The following is a 15172-nucleotide window of genomic DNA, read 5'->3' on the forward strand; positions in this document are numbered from 1 at the left end:
ATTTAGGACTTGGTTATAAAAACAACTTTCCAATGTCTATTGAAACACTGCATTAAAAAATCAAGCAAATAAGTAAGGAAAAAGTTTTTAAAAAAGGAAGTAAACGTAGGGATGACTAATATCAATCATTCAAAAACAATACAAACAAGATAGTAGGGATGGTATTTGCATAATCCATAAATATTAGCACGAGCAAAAATTAACACATAATATATGTATATATATATATTCAATAAAAAATAAGCTTAATCTTTCCTACTTTTGTCTGTTTGTCTATCTTGTTTGCATTGTTTTTGAAGGTTTGACATCAGACACTCTTACATTTATCACCTTTTTGAAAAGTTTTTCTTTACTTCTAAATTATCACTAGAAACCTTATTAGTTTAGTATTGTTACAAAATGTCTGTCGCATTCACGTATAGACACAAAACATTTTGGCGCCATTCTCATTCTATTTCGATGATGGTTACAATATCAATTCTAGAAGCTGACTCGAAATGAAGTATTTCTATTATTTTTTTCGCTTTCTAAGAACTGCAGATTTGTCACGATCTGCGATTTCTGAAAATTCGTAGGTCTGTGCGAACTATTTTTTAGACATTTACTTTAGTAACAATGTCATTTACGAGTGGAAAGAAAGCTCAGGAGGACAACTTGTTCCGCTTAATGAAACTCGTTTTGTGACATGCGATTTGAACAATGTGATTGTTTTTCATGTAATGAAGTATATATAAGTGGTATTTCTTCAAGTTACAAGATTAAGTTTGTTGAAATATATAGCAATGTACGTGATTTAACCACGTTCCTAATCCTAGAGTTCTGATATACCAATCTTTAACATATTGTGGGCTTAGGATAAGTTTATAAGGGTCTGTTATTCTAGATTTTGTGTACCAGACAAGTGATAAACTTGAAATGTTTTAGCATCTAGAAGAAATATATTAAAATAATGGAGGTAAGTAATTGCTACAAGGATATAATGAAGATAGAGAGTAAATTAAAAAAAAAGAGAAATACAGGAATATCCAAAAAACACAGGAGAGAACCTTGACACAGATTTATATCGTGAATGTCTCATTTGGGCGTGACCATTGCTCTCGCAAAAGTATTTCAACAGAATATTCACGTTTACTTTTTCTGTGTATATGTAATAAGATGAGTGTTCAGTTTTGCTTCAGTGATGTTTCAAAAAGAAAACGTAAATAAAAACTGTGATACCACCCTCACATATCAATACAGTAGATTAACTTATGTTTAATGTGAACCACCAGTCTCAGATAGGCCTAGAGTCTCCTGAAAGGACTTTCGCGAACATAAAAGAGCGTGAACAAATATTTTATTGGTGATAATGAACAAAAGATTTCGGAATTCACCTGGTATGAACCACTTTATAGTAAGAGCGATTATATTTATCATTGGTACATGTATGGATAAAGCGATAGAAACTTCGGGCTATATTCGTTCTCCACCTTTTCATCCCACTAACATCGACCCCTATCCTGGTCGCTTCGTCGGAACAGGGAGAGTTCGGCAGTTATATAGTCCCAGATCTATAGAACTCGAGTGTGATTTTGCTGATTCAAACATTCAACTTGTTTCCGTGAGTAAATTCGTAAACCGAGAAATGAGTTCTTTCTTTCAAATTATACATTTCTAAGTTTTAAGGCTTTTTTTTTTCAGATTTGTAGCTTCAGCAATTTAAATTATTTTTGTTCTTGTTACCATCATAAAACGATTATGCTTCTAATTACTTTTCTTAATTATTATTTATTAATATATTATTTCTTATTTTGGTTAGTATCTTATTTAGTATCAAATATACTAATATATAATTAAGGAACTATATACACAAAAGGTTAATGTGATGCACTTTACAAAACCCCCTGCGTTGTCTCTTTGGTAAATCTGGTGGCTCATAACGCTAAAAATCAACTAGATGCTCTTGGTGGTTTGCGCACAGATAGCCCATTGAGTATATTTATTCTCCACAACTAACAAACTTTATGAGAACGAATTATTATGGAAATACGTAGACGTACCGCCACAGATTCAAGGCGCATTGTCACAGGCCACGTGCTTACTTGTAAATCCATATGTATTATTCATGATGATTTACAGAATATTTAACAATACAATTCCGTTATAGATAATCTTATGACTGAAAAATTATACGTGGCCTGTTAAAAGAAAGGATATTCATATAAGTTAGTTGTTTACCACAGGCATACGGGGATGGGCGTTTTTCCGAGGCGGAGCTATACAATTTTGGCCCGAATGAATTTACGAGTAAGACACTTCTGCAACTAGTTTCTCCCGAATGAAGATAAAAATTGTCCAAATCACCATACGTTCTACTGCTAATTTTGCCCGAATGAAAACTGAAAATTTGCCAAAATAGCCGTATATATTGCAAGCTGGGAAGATTTGGTTGTTGTTTTTGAATTTCGCACAAAGCTACTCGAGGGCAATCTGTGCTAGCCGTCCCTAATTTTGCAGTGTAAGACTAGAGGGAAGGCAACTAGTCATCAGCACTCACCGCCAACTCTTGGGCTACTCTTTTATCAACAAATAGTGGGATTAAACGTCACATTATAACGCCCCCACGGCTGGAAGGGCGACCATGTTTGGTGTGAGGGTGATTTGAGCCTGGGACTCTCAGATTACGAGTCGCACGCCTTAACACGCTTAGCCATGCCGGGCAGCTGGGAAGAACGAAACTGTTCCCATAAAATTCACAAACATCCAATGAAAAGTCAACAAATCATCATTTTATTGTAACACTACGTGGAAAGCTAGACTTAAATTATAGTAACTGTATATGTTCTATTACCGTAAAATACTGTACTATCTATGTGCAGCGTAGGTAATTGTGAAATTATATTACTAATTTAAACAGTAGTAACATGGTTTCGAGTTCCAATTACAGATGTGAAGAGAAGCGATTGCATGCGATTATTTCAATCCAAAAAATGCTAATATTTCATTATAAGAATGTAAACTATGAAGAAAATGTTAAATACCATAAGCAGCGGTTGTATAATTGTTTAAGCATATATATTTTTATTGCACAAAAACAGAGAGTTCTGCTTATTTGTCTTTATTTTGAATTTCATGCAAAATTTCATGAGGACTATTTGCACCAGCCGTCCCTAATTTTGCAGTATAAGACTACAGGGAATGTAGCTAGTCATCACAATTCACCACCAACTTAATCACCAGAAAATGCTTAACTGTTAAAAAATGACGAGTTAAAGAACACAACATTTCGAAGGGAAGAAGCTGTTTATATTCTGCAAGCAGATAGATAAACTTGCCCGACAAAGCGCTTATGGCAGCTACAAGTTCCGAGCCATACTCCAGGCCAAAACAGAGCAACATTCATCCCCTTAAAATGAAGGATGTCATGATGAAAGAAAACCTTCCGACCAAAACAAAAACAATTACATTGAACTGGGCATATATTCTGATGCCATTAACAAAATTACAGACAAGGATTTGAATTTGGCACAGACCTACAAACTAAAAATTCGAAAGGTTTCAGCCACATCTCGAAATTAATATCTGTTTTTACGACTGCCGAAGAAGCTAAAATAAAAGCTATCTTATTCGACTATGTGCTTGTGGAACCTCTCGTTGTAGCTCCGAGGATTTTCATACCTTTGATTATGGTTTTGAAAGTAGATATGTAGAAGTCCTGTGGAATGTTAGTCAAGATTTATAACCTAATATTAACCTGGATATTTTGTGTAGAAGTTTGTTGCAACGTAAATTATGGAGCAAGAAGTGTTACTCAGTCATGTACCAAGGTGTGGGACGATTTACGTCACAGAAAGTAGTTCCAACAGCAGCAAAGGACGTGGAATATTGTTCTTGTAAAGTACAATTAACTCTAAGAATTCTGGGACCATCCTTAAGAACATCAAGAGCCAACTCAGGCTCCAGGCTCAGCAAACCCTTTCATTCTATTTATTAACTGTTGCTGATTTGTCATAAAAGAAATTTAGGTAACAAAGTAGCCATTTTAGCTCATTAACTAGTATGCATTTCTAGCGAATTTTGTAATATCCCTCTGCTGGGCCCCTCAACAAAACCTGGGCCAAAAAACAACTGCCCCATTCCCTCATATCGCCAGCCTTGTATGTTCATCAGTTATTTTTGAGCCAAATGTTCATTTTTATGTTCTACTTTTTAAAAACTATGCGAGACACTATAACTATCGAAATATAACCCAACCTTAAACGCGATATTAAAATGTTTCTCGCGTGTATAGTCTAGTACTCCCACGAGACTTTAAAAACCAGTAGGCCTATACACTTAAACAGCAGCTCAACTAAAGCCTAGTAACAAAATACCACATCCATGAAGAACGTTTTCTGTACAAGTTGTTATCAATATTCTGTGAAGGTAAAAGAATATAAAGAAAATATAAAAAATATATCAACTGATAAAATCGACGAATTTAAAGTAGGAGTTCAATATGTAGCTTACATTTTGTGTATGTATATAAAAAATCATTGTTTGGTTTTGAATTTCGCCCAAAGCTACACGAGGGTTATCTGCACTAGCCATCCCTGATTTACTAGCGTAAGACCAGAGGGAAAACAGCTAGCCTTTACCATCCACCGCCAACTCTTGGGCTACTCTTTTACGAACGAATAGTATGATTGATCGTAACATTATAACGCCCTCACAGTTGAAAGAGCGAGCATGTTTGATGTGACAGGGATTCGACCCGCGATCCTCAGATTATGAGTCGAGCACCTTAACTACCTGGCCATGCCGGTCCATAATCAAAGCATACTCGAAAAACTGAGCAACACTGTTTTCCTTTTCTTGTTTTAACTTATTTGTAGGTGTATTTGCACTACCTTTCTCCAGGTGTAACATTAAACGAGTTTTATATATTTGTAGACGTAAGTTTATAAGCTTTGTAACCATAACGAATATTCATTCAAAAACATTCATATCGATGACATAAGTTGTGTGTTTTGTTATTGTTGCTTTTTTAGGGTCCAGTTTAATTGTAAAACCATGTGATTTATTTCTTACATCTATTTCCATAATTTACACGTGTTCGATTAATATTACAGTATAATAATTGACATTTAGGTATATAGTTCCAAATGTTTTGCCTTCCAGTGACACAGATGATTAAGGCACTCAACTCATAATCTGAGGGTCGCGGGTTCGAATCCCTGTCACACCAAATATGCTCGCCTTTTCAGCCGTGGGAGCGTATAATGGGACGGTCAATCCCACTATCCGTTGGTAAAAGAGTAGCCCAAGAGTTGGCGTTGGGTAGTGATAACCAAGTACCTTCCCTCTAGTCTTACACTGCTAAATTAGAAACGGATAGCGCAGATAGCTCTTGTGTAGCCTTGCGCGAAATTCAAAAACAAACAAACACAGTGGTATGTCTGAAGACTTAAACTGCTAGAAGCTGGGTTTTGATATCAATGGTGAGCAGAGCATGGACGGTTCTTGGTGTAGCTTTGTGCTTAATAACAAACAACAATAACAAATGTTTCTCGAACAATAAAGGAAATGCACGAAAAGAGGGAGTTCGGTATGGCCAGGTGGGTAAGGTGCTGGAGTCACAATCTGAGAGTCGTGAGTTCGAATCCCCATCATAACAAACATGCTTGCTTTTTCAGTCGTAGAGCGTTATAATGCGACGGTCAATCCCACTATTCGTTGGTAAAAGAATAACCTAAGAACTGGCGGTGATTGTGATGACTGGCTGTCTTCCCTTTAGTCTTACACTGCTAAATTAGGGACGGCTGGTGCAAATAGTCCCCATATAGTTTTGTATGAAATTCAAAACAAACAAACAAAAAATTGGCCCAACCCTCCGTTTTTGTGCAGCAAAAATATATGTTTATACAGTTATAGGACAGCTGCTTATGGTATTTAACATTTTCTACATAGTTTACATTCTTCTGATGAAGTATCAGCAATATTTGGCTTAAAATAATCGCAAGCAATCGCTTCTCTTGACACTTTGTAACTGGAAGTCGGAGCCATATTGCTACTATTTAATTTAGTAATATAATTTCACACTCACCTACCCTGCGCGTAGATAGTACAGTATTTTATTGTAATAGAACATACACATTTGCTCTAGTCTAAGTCTAGCTTCGTATGTAGTGTTACAATAGAATGATGATTTGTTGACTTTTCATTGGATATTTATGAATTTTATGTAAACAGCCATGAAATTGTTGAAGCTATATTTCGTGAAAACTGCTTTCAGGTTTGTTCTCATAGCATTTATTTTTTTACAAATTTTCTGGGGAGCAACCCCCAACCCTCTGTAGTACTAACATGTTTTTCCTGATCATTGTTTTTCGCACAATATCTATTGGCTTTAGATCTCACAGATTATAGAACCTCTTTCAAATATTCTACATACATGGCCGCTATATTTATATTAAGCTAGAACATTATTCATAAATTCACTGTTTATTATAATATAGAATATTGTATATTATAATGCTTAGTCTTTTTCTAATCATTCTCTTTAGATATAAATATATACTGTCCAATCAGAATGGATAAGTCATCCGTTAAAGGTATGTTCATCAGGATCCCCATTTGGACAGAAGCAAGCCTACGGACTTACAATGTTAACCTTAGGGTTTCCACTCCCCTCGGTGGACTTAGCAGATTATCCGATGTGGCTTTGTTGTAAAACACACACCCACACACGGGTCCACCAAGATGGCATGAGGGAATAACCTCCCTGGAGAGATCTGAGATGAATGTTAATATTTCAAACTTCTCCACAATACTATTCCGAATAACACAAAATTTTTATTGTTTATGTCCCCAAACTAACTCTTTTCTCCCTTATGGTCTCAAGTACAAAATCTTAGAAACACTATTATCAGGTGTTTTTGTATTCACGAAATACAACGGAAAACCTTTTCAGAGTTCTATGAGACACCAATGCTATGGCCCGACATGGCCAAGTTGCTAGGGCGTTGGGGTCACAATCTGAAAGTCGAAAGTTCAAATACCCGTCCCACTAATCATTCTCGCCCTTACGCGAAATTCCAAACAAACCAAACCACCAATTTCAATTGATATTCTTTGACTACACGAACTAAACACATACGTAGAATATAGTTGACTGATGTGCATTGTACATCTTTGGGTCAGTAGTAGGTTTATGGACTTACAAAGATAAAATCTAGAGTTCGATTCCCCGTGGTGGAAAAAGATCAGATAGCCTTCTGTAGAGCTTTGCACTAAAACGAACAATTAAAAGTGTTGTAGACGTTTTCTTCATTAAACGTAATTCTTTTAAGCCCCACCAAACGCTCTGTCAGGGATAAAACTGAATGTGTTTAGAAACTGATAAATAAATATTTAATCACCTTCCATCTTGTTATATAAATATTTATCTACGAAAGAAGATGATTTGTTTAGATAGTTTAATTGCATTTTCGTAAAAGCATTGTATTACCTTGATAATTATGTAATAAAGTCTTATTTTCAGAGTGTCTTTCTGTGACACCAAGAGTAGTAATGGTGTCCTCTGATTCTTTGAAACGTTTGTATCTTGTACGGTTTTCACATTGTAATAAGGTTTATTTGTTTTTGTTTTTTATACTGGTAATGTCCAATAGAAAGGTATTAAGCATCTGCTTTGCAAAGCAAATTCAAAAAATATTAAGAAGAGAATACGGGCAGAAAACGAAGACAAATGAGCAAGTAAATAAAGTATTTATTCGTATGAAAATAAATCACGTAGCTGGAGCTTTATCTATATTGCCCAATTTTTATGTTCAGTATTAAAATATTGCCACTTGCCGCTGATGTTGTTTTTTTTTAAATTTCGCGCAAAGCTACACGAGGGCTATCCGTCCCTAATTTAGCACCACTGAAAGACTAGAGGGAAGGCAGTTAATCATCACCACTCACAGCCAACTTTTGGGCCACTCTTTTACGGATTGACCGTCACATTATAACGCCCCACGGCTGAAAGGAGGAGCATGTTTGGTGGGACAGGAATTCCAACCCGCGACCCTCAGATTACGAGTCGAACACCCTAACTTACCTGGCCATGCCTGGCCGCCGCTGGAGAAGGTATAGGAAGTACAACTACACCGAAAGAAGTATGGTACAATTTGTTTACACAATATTTTCACTCAGACAAAAAACGTAATACAGTATCCCACAATTTTTGAAACTATCTTGACCTTGAATTATTCACAGTAGATACACTCGACCCGTGCCAATTCTGCTTATCTGATTTTAAAGTTTGCTTAGCAGATTAGTGTCCTTCACAGAAAAAGTATATTTGAGTTATCTTATTCTGAAGTCTAATTTAGCTGGTGAATTTTCTTCACCATTTGGTGATATAAATAAAAATATATGACATATCTGTTCACATAGGCAACAAACAATACTAAATAGTTTTTCTATATTTTAAACGATGCTTTTATGTCTTTTTTTATGTTCGTTTTTCCTTCTTCGATTCTAGAACGTAGTTTGGGAGAAGATTGAAGGACCTTACCCTTATGCTCATGACCCACCTTCTTATGAATGTCCAAGATGTTCTTTTCGCCATATAGATATTGACAACTATCGCTACAACGTCAGAGACTTACAAGATATTTCCTTTCTTCGCATTAAGGACGTTTTGATCGATGATTATGGTGTTTACCGTTGCAGTGGTACATCACAACTTTCATCTTCTGGAGATACGGAGACAGTTTACAAGATTGTAGAGTTTTTTCAATAATCTCAACTTTCACAAAACAGTTTAAGTTTTCCAGACATTTAAGGTGTCTAATGTATGAGATAAATTATACAACAAAATTTAAAAGTACTTTTAGCATATATTAAGTTACTAAAACCATTACTGTGTTGTTGTTTTTTTTGGCTAAATTAAAATATTTCGTTAATAAAATGAATATAAAATTTTCTGACGGAACTTGATTCTTCTTAGCGTTAGGACTTTATTGAAATTAGAATTACCTGTGTGTTTACATGTTATAATAAAATATCTAAAGAGCATGTAGATGAATGTAGATGGTTTTCCACAAATAAAAAATGTGTTAATGATGCCTTTAATAACAATTATCTTAAAATGTTTCTTCTAAATACATCGATTTTTAAAATAAGAATGATAAGTTTTTTTTTTGTTTTAGCCAGTAGACCAGTGATTTCTAAATTGTGTGTCGCTACAAGTTACTAGTGGAGTCGCTAGAGTTTCACTGAACGAATAATAATCGAGAACGTAATAAAACTATAAAAAAGCATTACATATGGCAGCAGGGACACTACACAAAAAATAAGTAGGTTAGGGGGTCTTCAATGAAAAATATCTGGGAACCACCGCACTAGGTTTTGTCATAGAATATGGTTCATCAGTTATTGCTCCGTTCCCGAACATGCTCGTCCTTTTAACCATGAGAGTGCTATTATGTTGGTCAGTCCCACCTTTCGTTGGTAAAGAGTAGACAAAGAGTTGGCGGTGGATGGTGTTCAGTAGATGCTTTCCCTCCAGTTTATCACTTCTAAGTTACAGACGGCGAGCAGATTACACTTCTGTGAAGCTAGACTTATTTTACCACGTCCAAAAAAAGTTTGCGCTTGAATTAAAAGGTTATAATTAATATTTTATTAATTTAGTTTAATTTTAAGTAAAGTTTAACACCAGTACTTTTATAATAAACATGGTTAATTATGTACAAGTAAAACAAGTATAACGTCATTTCCCGTCCGAATAGATGTTCAGTTCACATTTCCATGTGCGTTCAGGATAGAATACTAGAATTCAGTGTATAAAACTTAACATTATATTTAGGCTTAATCCATGAAAATATCAGCACAGTGTGTGTGTTCTAGCCTAACTAATAATAACGAACAAGTTTACTAAAAAAAAATACATTATACCTACATTTTGTCTCAAATTTTGCAACCCGATGAACGATTAATTTTATGGTTTAATTATGGAAAGTTTACAACTGATAGTTACTCTATGTCTGGCCTACCTATTAGCTTACTCAGTAATCCATTAAAAAAAAACAACTCATAATGCCACCGTTCATGTTCTGCCAGTAAGAAATACTCAGATTTTAAAACTTATATATATATATATCTAAAGAAGCAGAGGAAAATGTGTAATATGTAATGCTCGGCCCTCGAGACACTACTCCATTCCCACCAAGTAAAAGTTTGTCATGAGGGAAATGGATGTAAAGTGGAAGAAAGAAAGGATTCAAATTCCCTGGTATTCAGACACGTCAACAGACAAGTCTAATTATACAAAGATATGCCAATTGTGTCCTTTATGGACCCAATCCTAATTTTGAATATTCTGTTTACATTTACATGTTTAAAATAATTCTTGCTGCTAGATTTATTATTATCAGCCAACCGTTTATAATAAGCTTTATTTTATATTTGTTTTTGTTTTTTTAACTAAATTCCTAGCCTTCTTGTTGTTCTGTAAACCTTCCAATCTATCTATAAATTTAAACATTTGAACTTATTGCGTTCATTACAGATTTCCTCTTTTTTTTTCTTCTCTGCTATATTTTCACTCTGTTCACATTTTGTTTTGTTTCTTTCTTGCTTTAAAATCAGCACGGTTAATTAATTTCTATTTAATAACGTGGTATTGCATTTCTTGATCAAATTATTCTGGTTACTGCATGTAAGATATTTCAGTGCATCTGAAAACACCATAGTAATGTTGTTGTTTTTTCTTAATACATAATGATTTTGCCCTTTCAGCCGTGGGGGCGTTATAACGTTACGTTCAATCCCATTATTCGTTGGTAAAAGAGTAGCCCAAGAGTTGGCAGTGGATGGTGATGACTAGCTGCCTTCCTTCTAGTCTTACACTGCTAAATTAGAGACGACTATCACAGATAGCCCTCGTGTAGCTTTGTTCGAAGTTCAAAACAAATCAAATGTAAGGATTACCTAATTTGCCACATAAATTTAGCAGGAGTTGAGTTTAACTATAGAAGTTTTGATATTGATACTTATTAGCAGTAAAACTAAAATTATTTCACAAAATTTAAAAAATAAACTTTATTTACTTTAAAAAATAAATGTTTCCAACAACGTAAATCATACCTTAAAAAGAGAAAACTCTCACTTGCGTAACGAATAAATAAGCCTTAATTTTTGTTTCATACAGAAACTATTCGTTTATAATATTATTTTAATAACTGAAATATGGAAAAGCAAAGTAATATAAACTATTTGTAGGTACTGATTTCATTATTTCTAGTCTTGCACTTGGTCGATATTTAAAGGACATTCTAGAACTTCCTTTGTTAGGTTATAGTATTAGAATATTTATTTAGTAACCCATTTATAGGAATTATAAAATATGGTATTTTCAAGTGACAGTAATTTTCCTTTGATGGATAGTACAGGTCCACAGAATAACAGGTGGTTTTACAAAATATTTATAACAAAGTTGTTATGTATTTCTTTGAAACTGAATGACTTCCTAAAAATGAAATAAAGAGACTACACTCAATAAACGCTCTTTATTCAATGAACAAATATAATGTATAAACCTGTTTAAGATGCTGGACAATCACTTTTACTGGATCATAAATCGCTTTTTCTCCAGATTTTATTGGTCTAAATTGGATATCAGCCTTTTAAATCTACTTTCTTCCGAACTTTGTTGTTTGTTGCGAAGCACAAAGCTACATCAATGGCTATCTGTACTTTACCCACCACATGTATAGAGACCCAGTTTCTGATGTTGTAAGCCCTCAGACATCCCACTGTGCAACTAGAGGACTTCTTCTGAAGTAACATCAGAGTTATCTAGAGCAACTAGCTCTTTCCACGTAACTGACCAGTTATTTTTATTCAAACTAATGGAAAGTCGTATCCTCATGGCATCAGCTGACTTACAGTTGAAGAACATTGTTTTCGACATCTGTGCATTAGGTTTTTACAGTTATATCGTCCATAGGCAGATCAGGTCTTACCTCTAAAGTATGATGAAGAACAAAGGCGGTTATTAAAAAAGTAACTTAATTACTTTCGTGCCCATACAAGAATAACTAACTAGTTCTGAAAAATTCTATACTAAAATAACAATAGAACATTTTTGTTGTAGTTTTATACCTCACAGATAATATGGTGCTGTTTTATCTGTTCTAGTTTGGTACGAAGTCAAATATTTCAAGAACTTGCTAAATCTTGCTTTGCTAAACACTAAGATGTTAAGTCATTTATTTAGTCGAGTTGAAGTCAATTTTGCTAGTTGAGCCAAACGCTGCCAATAGACGAACGTGATGTATTCTGGTTAACCAACTCTGCTTATGTTTTCAGTTCGATACTTTAGCTTTCGGAAAGATTCAACTGTGTAAAGTACTTGGCACATTTTTAACTTTTCTTTCACCCAATAAGTAATTTCCATGTGAGGAACTTATTTTCAATACAATATGAAAAACTGTTTGTTTTAAACTTTATCTAAATTTTAATCTTACGAATTTTTATTTTTTTGTATATGTATTTTTTATCTGTGCTTCTTTCTACATTTAATTCACTCCAATGGCTTAGCGATAAAATTTAAGTATTAAAATTCGGAGTTTAATTCTTGCAATGAGTAGTTCACAGAAAATCCGATGGGTAGCTTTACAGTTCCCGGCATGGCCAAGCGTGTTAAGGCGTGCGACTCGTAATCTGAGGTTCGCGGGTTCGCATCCCAGTCGCGCCAAACATGCTCGCCCTTTCAACCGTGGGGGGCGTTATAATGTGACGGTCAATCCCACTATTCGTTGGTAAAAGAGTAGCCCAAGAGTTGGCGGTAGGTGGTGATGACTAGCTGCCTTTCCTCTAGTCTTACACTGCTAAATTAGGGACGGCTAGCACAGATAGCCCTCGAGTAGTTTTGTGCAAAATTCTAAAACAAACAAGCTTTACAGTTAAAATAAAGAAAGAAACCTAAATTTTTTCTCTTCTTTTCTTCTCTGTTATTTAAAGTTAAAACAGAGCTTCACGTACAAGCGCATGTCTTGGAACGTATTTATACTGTTCTCGCTCATAAACAAGCACTCCACTCGTAATCCGAGAGTCCCAGGCTCAAATCACCCTCTCACCAAACATGGTTGCCCTTCCAGCCGTGGGGGGCGTTATAATGTGATGTTCAATCCCACTATTCTTTGGTAAAAGAGTAGCCCAAGAGTTGGCGGTGAGTGGTGATGATCAGCTGCCTTCCCTCTAGTCTTACACTGCTAAATTAAGGACGGATAGCACAGATAGCCCTCGTGTAGCTTTGCGTGAAATTCAAAACACACAAACAGAACAAACATTCTTTACTTTCTCTGTTAGATTTGCTTGAGAAAACAAATATTCAATTTTATTGACACTTTTAACTTTTTATTTTTGCATGCTAATACAAACTTAATCGCCTTCCCAATAAATGTACAGCATTCGTTTTCTTTTAATTTGGCCTCCTGTTAGCTCAGTTATAATTATGAGGGCTTACAAAGCTAAACACTGGATTTCGATATAAGCAGTGCACAGCACAAGTAGCTTATTGTGTAGCATTATGCTTAATATCAAACATAAAAATATTTCAATGGAATAGCTGATGATTGCTTGATATCTCACAACCAGTCTTAGGAAAACATTTACTGAGAAAAGAAGTCTTTACTGTTTCACTCTTAAACGATATACCTTTCAAACTGAAAGATAAGTACATAACAACTGTGATTAGAACCACAAAACACAAACTTGACATTTTAAAGCATGAACGAAAATATCTGTCTTAAATTTGAGAAATGCAACATAAAACTATCACAGTTGCATGCAGCTACCACTAATTTTTAGCTGATCGATTAAAGGAAAGGCAGTTAATTATAAAACCTACCTTATTTCATGGACTAATCTTACCTGACTGCCTAAAGTGGCCTGACTATCAGTCTTGTATCTCATTTACTGCCACAAAATATTTGATACATTTTTCGGCAATGCTGGCAACACCACTTGACTAAAGACTTCTCAGAACTGCATCTGCCTTAGAATGTTTTGGACAACATTTTGATGCATATCTTTGTTGGGTCAAATTGATTAATTTGTGTTTGTGTAACGTTGATATAGCATGGTTTTAAACGTGAGCAAGGCAAGCGAAATACCCGAATGTTTTACATTTTTCTCTGGAAAGAAACAACAAAATGATTTTTGAAAACGTTGAACCAAAATAAAAAATAATTGAATGTAAGAATTTGTTTTGAATTTCGCACAAAGCTACTCAAAGGCTACCTGCGCTAGCCGTCCCTAATTTAGCAGTGTAAGACTAGAGGGAAAGCAGCTAGTCATCACCACCCACCGCCAACTCTTGGGCTACTCTTTTACCAACGAATAGTGGGATTGACCGTCACATTGTAACGCCCCCACGGCTGAAAGGGTAAGCATGTTTGGTGCGACCGGGATTCGAACCCGCGATCCTCGGATTACGAGTCGAACGCCTTAACACACTTGGCCATGCCGGGCCGAATGTAAGAAAATGTGGTTGAAGCAGAGTTTAAGGCAAGAAGATTGAATTTATCGAAATTTAAATATGAGCTTAAGTTTTGTGAATGCATGGTTTGATGTTTGTTTTGTTTATTGTTGAGTAAATGGGTCCATATTGGAGTGAAATCCATGTCTCACTGACATACTAAGAGGGGTGCGAGGGAGACGGTCCGTATTGGGTGACAATCAGGAGGGAGCGCCATCGGGAAAGTTGAAATACCAGTACAAGTTTTTCAACCAAACGAAACATTTGACAATGTTAGAAAAAAAATTTTAAACCTTCAAACTATTACAACAGCTTAATGTTAATTTCAACCCACTATAAAATATTTTTTATTGACAATACAAAACTTACAAACGAATAATTAAATTTTTGATAAAAAACTAGATCGAAAGGTAAACGTTCGTTAACGTTTTAGTTATCAGTTTGTTGAGCACAGTCAACTGGTTGCAATTGGTTTTCCAAGTCTTGTTCACTTGACACTGTGACTCCACATACATGAGGTATGCTTCATTAAATAATTATGATAAAGCATGAGGTGCTGGTGTTTATAACAACTTCATGGTACTTATACCAGTGCCCAGTACATTTTGACAGTGTGGTGTCATAGTGATGTTTAATGTTTATAAATACATCGTTGTAATGCTATAGAAACTCATGTTT

The 15172-nt window shown here is 35.1% G+C and overlaps 1 protein-coding gene across 2 annotated transcripts; it reads left to right on the plus strand.

Annotated features, from left to right (window-relative positions):
- The first annotated feature begins 751 nt into the window (after positions 1 to 751).
- On the plus strand, positions 752 to 9131 carry LOC143248812 (uncharacterized). 2 transcript variants are annotated; one of them, XM_076497595.1, is made up of 2 exons: positions 752 to 955; positions 8489 to 9131. In XM_076497595.1, exons 1-2 carry the CDS (start codon positions 950 to 952, stop codon positions 8747 to 8749), a joined length of 267 nt encoding a protein of 88 aa, XP_076353710.1. In that variant the 5' UTR covers positions 752 to 949; the 3' UTR covers positions 8750 to 9131. The 2 variants fall into 2 exon arrangements, with proteins under 2 accessions (XP_076353710.1, XP_076353704.1); XM_076497589.1 differs by lacking the exon at positions 752 to 955 and adding an exon at positions 1155 to 1600 and having other exon boundaries at positions 8489 to 9088.
- Positions 9132 to 15172: the final 6041 nt, after the last annotated feature.

The sequence above is a fragment of the Tachypleus tridentatus genome, chromosome 1 (genome assembly GCF_004210375.1).
Source record: "Tachypleus tridentatus isolate NWPU-2018 chromosome 1, ASM421037v1, whole genome shotgun sequence".
NCBI classification, from domain to species: Eukaryota; Metazoa; Arthropoda; class Merostomata; order Xiphosura; family Limulidae; genus Tachypleus; species Tachypleus tridentatus.